The sequence below is a fragment of the Triticum aestivum genome, chromosome 7A (assembly GCF_018294505.1).
Source record: "Triticum aestivum cultivar Chinese Spring chromosome 7A, IWGSC CS RefSeq v2.1, whole genome shotgun sequence".
NCBI lineage: Eukaryota > Viridiplantae > Streptophyta > Magnoliopsida > Poales > Poaceae > Triticum > Triticum aestivum.
Genome location: NC_057812.1, coordinates 673,729,158 through 673,737,874, shown reverse-complemented (window position 1 = coordinate 673,737,874; position 8,717 = coordinate 673,729,158). Strand labels below are relative to the sequence as shown.

Here is an 8,717-nt window from a genome sequence, read left to right as displayed (position 1 = left end):
TTTGTTGTCGATGATTAGTGTTGAACCTCAGATGTCCTCTGCAATTCATTTCCATTATAATCTTACTCATACAATATTCACACCATGTAATTCTGGAAAAGACAGTATTGACATGTTATAAAAAATGACAATATTGACATGTTATAAATAGTTTGTTTGTATTTCTGTTTATTTTGTTACATTTTGCAGGGATAAAGTGAAGAAAAAGAAGAAAAGATTACTAGAAGATTAGTTTTAGGATTTTCTTTTATTTCCTTGCAATTTTTCTTTTATTGGATACTTGTAAAGACATTGTAATATTCTTACTATAATAAAAAATATGATTCTATTTCATTTTTTGTTTTTAAATTATTTTCCTTATAGGTTGTTTTCTGTAAAATTGGATTTTTTTTTTTGTTTTCCAAATACATTACTAGTGGCGCATTTAAGTCCTTATTAGTGGCGCACCTTCCTTTATTACTAGTGGCGCATCTATAAGGTTATTAGTGGCGCACCTAGAGGGAATACCAGTGGAGCACCGCGCCATTAGTATACCAGATACTAATGGCGCACCAGTGGTGCGCCATTAGTAAAAATTACTAATGGCGTGCTAGTAATGGCGCACCACTGATGCGCCATTAATGACCATATTAGATGCGCCATTAGTAGGGTTTTCTAGTAGTGACGCTGCACACCGGCTCTGTCCACGCGGCTGTTCAAGATCCACGTTTCCCATGGCGACCACCTGCACGGTCCTCACCGGCGCCGTGCGTGCCGTGAAGCTGCTCAAGGTCGACAGTTTCCGCCTGGCGTACAAGACCATGCGCGAAGGTGAGTTCCTCAGAACCAGCTGGAACGTCGACGGCCACGACGTCGAAATCCGGTGGTACCCTGGGACAGCGATGGCACCGGTCGAGCTCGTGTTCCTCACCAAAACTGCAAGCACCTGCAACGTGAGGGCGAGCTTTGGCTGTCTCCTGGTACACCCGAGGCTGCCGCAGCCGCACAATGGCAACGAAGAAAAGACCGTGTGGCATGTGTTCAAGCATCCCAAGGACTGTTCGCTTCGAGTCTCGCTTGTGGACCAGACTTCACGCCAAGGAGACTACTTGACCGTCCAGTGCACCGTCACGATTCTGAAGGAGCTCGCTTATACGACAACGACGGTGCCTGCGCCGGCATCCAACATGCACCAGCACTTCCGGGAGCTCCTGCGGAACGGGACGGGAGCAGACGTCACGTTCCTCGTCTCCGGCAAGGCCTTCGCCGCGCACAAGCTCGTGCTGGCCGCGAGATCCCCGGTCTTCATGGCCGAGTTCTTCGGGGACATGAAGGAGAAGAGCTCCCGGCGCGTGGAGATCAAGGACATGGAGGCAACCGTGTTCGGGGCGCTGCTGGAGTTTATCTACACCGACAATGTTCCTGAACTTCCTTCGCAAAAAAAAAAAAATGTTCCTGAACTTGACCGGGAGCTGGAGGCCGTGGCGACGATGGCTCAGCATCTGCTTGCGGCGGCTGACAGGTACGGGATTGACAGGCTCAAAATTATGTGCGAGGGCAAGCTCATCGGTGGCATCACTGTCGACACGGCGGCGACTACTTTGGCTTTGGCAGAGCAGCACAATTGCCCGCACCTCAAGGAGAAGTGTGTCGAGTTTATCATCAGTACTCCTGCGATCCTTGACGCCGTGGTGGCGACGGAGGGGTCTAAGCATCTGGAGGCAAGCTGCCCTTCTGCGCTCACTAGCATTGTCCTGTCTACGCGTGGGAGAAGGAACTGAAGCGTTGCTAGTCGCTAAAGTCCAAGTTGTTGGTGCTTTCACCTTCGATGCATGATCTAGCAGAACTTAGTTAAGCCTGTCTTTGGCCTAATATAATGATGGCATTTATGCTACATCAATCATCTTGTAAGCCCGAGTAACTAGTGTGCGCCTCCATATTCTCCTTGAATTTGATGGATCTAGTTTCGTGCCAAATGGTTCTGGATGTGGCAAATCATTCCTTTTTGGGTTTGTTTTCATCGCCGTGCCCTTATATGTTTCATTATTTTTTTCCGAAACGGAGGCAAAAGATTTGCCTCATCCATTAAATAATAGGAGAATAGAGTTTAGAGTTTTTACAAGCGCCCTTGCAACACGGCATGGCAATTACTCTCGTACAACAAAACACCCTAGTTTCTTAGCACCTGCCGTAACCCATAATTTTGCCTCAAGCACGATATTTTGGAGCAGGATAGGCGGCGGCGCGCTCTTGTTACGAAACACCCTCGGGTTTCTCTCGTTCCAAATAGTCCAAGAGACGAGCATGGTGAGGGAGGCCATCGCTCGTCTATTGGGGTTTCGCATGTCGGTCCTTTTATCCCATCATTGTATGAGGGAATCCTCAAGGTGCCAATTGGAGGTGTCCATGTGCACAAGACCAAACTTGTCAATGACCGATCGCCAGAGCCTAATGGAGAAGCGGCACTTGACGAAGAGGTGGATGCCCGATTCTTGCTCACGTTTGCAAAGAGGGCAAAGCCCACAGTTATCCCAACCACGCCGCACCAACCGGTCGGCGGTCCAGTTCCGGTCTTGCAAGGTCAACCAGGCGAAGAATTTAACCTTAGGGGGGGCCCAAGCTCTCCAAACCATGTGGTGAATGGGCGAGTGCGTCAGGCCAAGGAATTGCACCTTATAAGCTGTGGACGCCGAGTACTGCCCATCATCAGCATGTTTCCAAACAATGTCGTCCTCAACGTGATCGTCAAGATGGAAGTCATGCACAAGTGCCCAAAGCGAGAAAAGTTCCTGGATGTGTGCGGCGGAGACAATAGTGGCATGCTTGATGTGGGTCATCCAAGCGTTCCCTCGCAGGGCCTGGCGAAGCGTCGATCTCTTCCTTTTTGAGGCTTGAAAAATAAGAGGGGCAATATCCTTGGGCTTGCGGCCAAGCAACCTCGGGAGTCCCAGAACGGTGTTTTTGCACCATTGCCAACGATGATTGTGGTGGAGGCATAGAAGAAATCCATATCTTCGTCGGTGCACGGGTTGCCCAAGCCAACCCAAAGCTTGGTAGGCTCCTTCCATTCGTACCATGGCCACCTTAGTCGCAAGGCCCGAGCAAACTTGTCGGTGTTGAGGATGCCCAGGCCTCCATAGATCGTAGGCCTGCAGACCATGTCCCAATTGACCTTACATTTTGCGCCGGTCGTCTTGTCCGACCCTGACCAGAGGAAGGCCCTCTCAATCTTGTTGACATTATGAAGTGTGCCCTGTGGCACGATGAGAGATGTGATGGAGAAGACCGCTTGAGAGGTGATGACCGATCTGACAAGGGTAGTGCGCCCAATAGTTGTGATGCTTTGTCCCTCCCAAGTTACTAATTTTCCGGCCGCCTTGTCTTCAAGATACTGGAAGTCGACCTTCCGAAGTTGTCGTACTGAGAGCGGGAGGCCCAAATATTTGATTGGGAAAGCGGCGCGGGTCGCCGGTATGCTACTCAGAATATGCTCCAGAGGAAGGTGGCTGCATCGAATGGGCACAACCGAGCTCTTGTGGAAGTTGGTGCAGAGTCCCGTCACCTCGCCGAAACCCCTTAGGATGACTGAGAGGTTATCAATGTCCTGCTTGATTGGGGCCATGAAGATGGCCGCGTCGTCCGCATAGAGGGAGGTTCTCATCATGATGCCGCGGCTGCGGATCCTATGGACGATGCCCTTGTGAGTTGCGATGTCGAGGATATGTTGAAGGGGGTCAATTGCAAGGACGAACAGTAGAGGTGAAATTGGGTCCCCTTGACGAAATCCGCGGCCGTGCTTGATCGGGGGGCCCGGAAGCCCATTGAGGAGAACGCGCGAAGAGGAAGATGAGAGTAGAGTGGCGATCCAATTACGGAATTTGCAAGGGAACCCCTTGCGTTGTAATAAGTCGAGGATGTATTCCCATTTGACCGAGTCGAAAGCTTTTCTAATGTCAAGATTGAAGAGGAGGGCTGAAGTCTTGCGCTTGTGCAACCGTCTCGCAAAATTGCGCACATACATGAAGTTGTCATGGATACTCCTCTTCTTTATGAAAGCACTTTGGGCATTGGAGACGAGAACGTCCATGTGAGGGGCAAGCCGCAGGGAAAGAATCTTGGCGATAATCTTGGCCATGGCATGGACAAGACTAATAGGCCTATAGTCAGAGACTCCCTCCGCCCCTCCTTCTTGGGCAAAAGCACCACATTGGCCGAGTTGAGCCATTGCAAGTGGGATGTGTGGAGCGAGTCAAAGCTCTGGATGACCCGCATGAGATCATGCTTAATAATTTCCCAACAATGTTTGAAGAAGATGCCCGTGAAGCCATCCGGCCCGGGAGCCTTGTCCCCCGGCATTGCTTTTATGGCCGCCAAAACCTCATCCTCAGTGATGGGATCACCGAGATCATCCAAGTCATGCGACTGGATATTAAGCTCATCCCAATTAAGGTCAATGCAGCTCGTGCTTGCTCTGCCCATGACCTCGTCAAAGTGGTTATGGATGATGTCCTCTTTTTGCTTATGGTCGGTGACCCAGCCTTGTGCGTTTTTTATCCTATGGATGTGATTTTTCCTTGTCCTAGCGTTGATGTGGCGGTGGAAAAATTTTGTGTTAGCATCCCCATCCTTCAGGTTCGCAATCCTAGCGCATTGGCTCTTTCTTGCCCTCTCTAGAACCGCAAGACTGATCATGCGCCTCTTAAGCCTAGAGCGTAGGTCAAGCTCCTCCGGGGATAGCAGTCGCTCCTCTTGCGCAATGTCCAGGCGGAGGATGATGATGTTGGCTGCATGGAGCTGCACCTTGGCCTTGGAGAAGATACGCTTGCTCCACTGAGCAAGGCGGAGCGCCGTTTTTTTGAGCTTATGGTGGAGGACCTGGTACGGTTCAGAATGACTCACCCTCTCCGCCCAAGCATCAAGAACGACCTCGTGAAATCCGGGCAAAGATACCCAGAAATTCTCAAATCTGAATGTACGCGGGCGCCTAGGGCCCTTGTCATCGGCGAGCAACAGAGGGCAATGGTCAGAGAGGGAAGACGAGAGGGCATGTAACAAGTGATTGTTGTGAGTGGTGTCCCATCCGGCATTGCAGAAGAAGGAATCAAGCTTGCACAATGTGGGATTGGCGCGTTCGTTGCTCCAAGTGAAGCGTCTGTTCTGGAGGTGGATTTCCTTGAGTTCACAGGAATGAAGCATCGACCGGAAGCGGTTAATTCTGCTCGTGTTGACGTTCCTCTTGTTCTTATCCCTGGCTCGGTAAATTTGGTTAAAGTCCCCGGCAACCAACCAAGCCACATCCATAGGTGGTTTGTGGTTGAGCAACTCCGCAAAAAAAGCATCTTTGCACGAGGAATCAGTGTGGCCATAGACCGAAGTGAGCTTGAAGCAGGAGCCAGAAGCACGTATACAGAACGTGGCAGAAATACAGTCTGCAGAGGTGACAAAGTCGGAAGCATCAAGTAGATTCTCATCCCATAGCAATAGGATACCGCCCCTAGTTCTGTTCACCGGACGCTGGGCAAAGCCACCCAATCTGTTTCCCCCAAGTGACGCAATGATGAATTTGTCGACAACACTCAACTTAGTCTCCTGAAGACAGACAAGCTGGCAGGAGGAGTCGGCAAGCGTTGCTTTAACAGTAGCTCTTCGGTCTGGGCAATTAAGCCCCCGCACATTCCAGCTAATTGTGTTAATCGGTTGTACTGTCATTGGAAAGTAAGGTGGCCCTGAGGTTTGGATGAAGCCCATGATGGGGGCGCACACATGCATGAACAAGATGGAAGCATGGACTAGCACAAGGCCAAATGGACGAAACCACGTACATAGTTGCACTAACATGAGCTATTGCCCTTGAACTGGTACAAACCACGTACAGAGTTGTAGTTCTTCCACAAACAGAGCTATTGCCCTTGAACTGGAATAGACCCTTGCAAAACAACAGATGTTGCACTAACATGAGGAACAACTCACCCAGCAGCAGCTACTACAAGATCTAAACCTCAGGCGTTCACATCCAGCGAGCCCGCGGCAACATCTGCTCCCACAGTGTCGAGGACCCCTGCTCCATCATGCTCGATCAGAGCATCTTCCACTGCTGTAACAGCCCCATTGTCTAGCTCAAAGAACTCTCTCATGGCCACAATTACATCAGGAGGAACCTGCTCTTTGAACTTTACAGCGAAGGCATCCAGGGTGGCAGTGGTGACGTCCTGCCCGTTCTTGATGATGCCCAGGTTGCGGCCAATAAACTGCTCAGCCGCCTGTGCCGCCGACGTCGTTGCTGCGAGGACAACAGGGCGCCTGATCCTCTGCAGGGAGAGGCCACCCACCTTGGAGATCTTCACGCCAGCGAGAGTTTTTCGGCAGGTTGTCGGCTTCCTGGGTGGTGTGGAAGCAGGGGAAGGAGGGAGAACCGGAGCACACATCAACAGCGTAGGCTGGCGAGCACAGAACAACGGCTCCGGGAGAGCCACCCCCAGGCTTGGCACAAGCAGTTCAGCAAGCCCCGCCGGCAACACATGCGTGACAAGTTCAATGAGATTCTCTTTGAAATAGAGCTTCACAGCTTGCTCAAACGTTTGGAGAGGGTGAGCCCTGGATCTGGCAAGGCGATTGTGGAGGAGGCTCTCAGGAGCAAAGGAAAGAAGAGTGACGCCACAAGAAAGGCTTCCGCAGCTGCTTGATGGATGATTACCAGTCTCTTGGGTTGTCCTTATGGTCTGGCTTGTCTTCGTGAATTTGGTGGTGCCCGTGGTTTTCGGCAGAGTTACTCTCGTTGGGGTGTCTTCATGTTGTAACAGTGTGCGGGTTGGTGGACGTTAGGTGTTGGGTATGGTGGTCACTCTGTGAGTAGTCCACCTGTAGTTGGTCTGTATCAGTTTTCGCCTGGTTTTCCGTTAATTAACTGGACAATTCTCTTCTGCTTAATTAATTGATGAGGCAAATCTTTTGCCTCCGTTTCAAAAAAAAAATCCTCAATACAAGTTGGGATATGGTTGAACCACACCATACTGCCGTAGTGCTCTCCGTGTGGCTATAGTTTTCCAATTGATCTGCTACTCTGTTATGTTCTTTCTTAATCTTAAGTGGAATAAACTCCCAAATAGTCACTAAACCTCTAATCTCAGCGATAAGATGACCATAAGCCGAACCTGATAGGCCACTAGAAGATAATGAAGGGATGGCCTCCGAAGAATCAGACTGGACAGAGACAAATGTATGCATGCCTATGCGTTTTGTTAAGTCCCAATTAAAAATGACTTCTGTAATATGGCTCGATTGTTCAAAATCAGTCAATGTACTGCCTTCATCTGGGTATGTAACGCCGAACCTCAAATTCTCCGATACCAAGTCATGAGTAAGGCGAAAAGGAGTAAATTTGAGAATTCAAATTTGGCAAAGCAACACTTTCAATTTCCCTCTACAGATTATGTTTTGAGAACCAAAAGACTATGCAATAAGCATCTGTTAATTGCTATAATCCGCTCGTCACCCCTGTTGTTTACTCCTTTGCACATACTGAACCACATTGGCATGTGGAGCAACGAGATCGGTTTCTCCACGCATTTTCAGAAAAATGTTCCATGCCGAGCACCGGCATCTACAGTGCTCAGCGAAGGCAGATATGCTCTTGGCACATTGGCATATGGCCACTTTTTCCACGTGGGTTGCCGGCCCATGGTTTTATCGCTGGTTCGTGCAGCCATCGTACTTTGCTCACCAGCGCTATATGTCGCCCATACTAATTCTTAAGGAAATCCCGTACTTTGCTCGCTAGCGCTATATGTCGCATGTACTGATTCATAAGGAAATCTCACCTCCGTCCATGCCCAATACCGTAGCTCATTTTAACTGGTCTGGTTTTTTCCTTTGTACTGTTTGTAATGTTTTTTCACATGTTTTTTCGGGTATTTTTGTGACTAAGAATTAGTTACTTTACTGTAGTCGCCCCCCCAAAAAACAAGTTGATGGGAGTATCAGCTTTGATTAAGCGAAAGGAGCCGGCCATGATCTGGTTGGTAGGATTTCTCTGGTAGCTGCATGCTCTCTCATGTGAGCTTTCAGTTCACGGTCTACCCTTTATGCTTGTAGCATCACGACTCACCACGTTCATATCTATAATCATTTGTACCACATTTTTTGAAACGTCATTTGTAATACATTGTCTTTTGCCAAGACCATAAATTTATTGCCGTGATACATACATGTAGCCATAAATAAGCAACAAATGAGAATGAAAATAACGGACTGAACCAGAAAAACCACAAGATTATTGAAATCCACACACAACAACATGCAGTGGTTCTTCGTTGGATGACCTCATGCATGCATATGCATGCACCGATGTACGTGTGACTTATTTAGTAGAGAGGGTGGGTGAACCAAAATCTCTAAAATTATATCAATCTTGGATATTTTTCAACAACGTTTAAATTCAAGCGTATATTTCACATTTTGAAATAATCAGTTTCACGATGATATATTAGAATTTCACTTTCTGTTGTTACTATTTCACAATTAGGAACCTGCATTTCACTTTTCACTTTTCACAATGATACGTAACGCTCGATATATATCACAGTCCAAAAATAAATTGATGGGAGTATCAGATTAGCACGGATCATGTGGTTGGTAAGGTTTGTCAGGTAGGTGCATGCTCTCTCATGTGGCTTTGATGCTTTATGCTTGTAGTGTCACGACTCACGACTCACGATAATGATGTTTCTGATCATTTGTAA

General features: G+C 48.6%; 1 protein-coding gene across 1 annotated transcript; it reads left to right on the top strand.

The window, feature by feature from the left end:
* Positions 1–713: 713 nt before the first annotated feature.
* LOC123149178 (BTB/POZ and MATH domain-containing protein 1-like) lies at positions 714–1,849 on the top strand. Its single transcript, XM_044568736.1, has one exon. It carries the CDS (start codon positions 714–716, stop codon positions 1,758–1,760), a length of 1,047 nt encoding a protein of 348 aa, XP_044424671.1. The 3' UTR covers positions 1,761–1,849.
* The last annotated feature ends 6,868 nt before the right edge of the window (positions 1,850–8,717 follow it).

Excerpts from the sequence above, each read along its gene's own strand:
- LOC123149178 (XM_044568736.1), top strand. The coding sequence starts at position 714 with ATGGCGACCACCTGCACGGTCCTCACCGGCGCCGTGCGTGCCGTGAAG.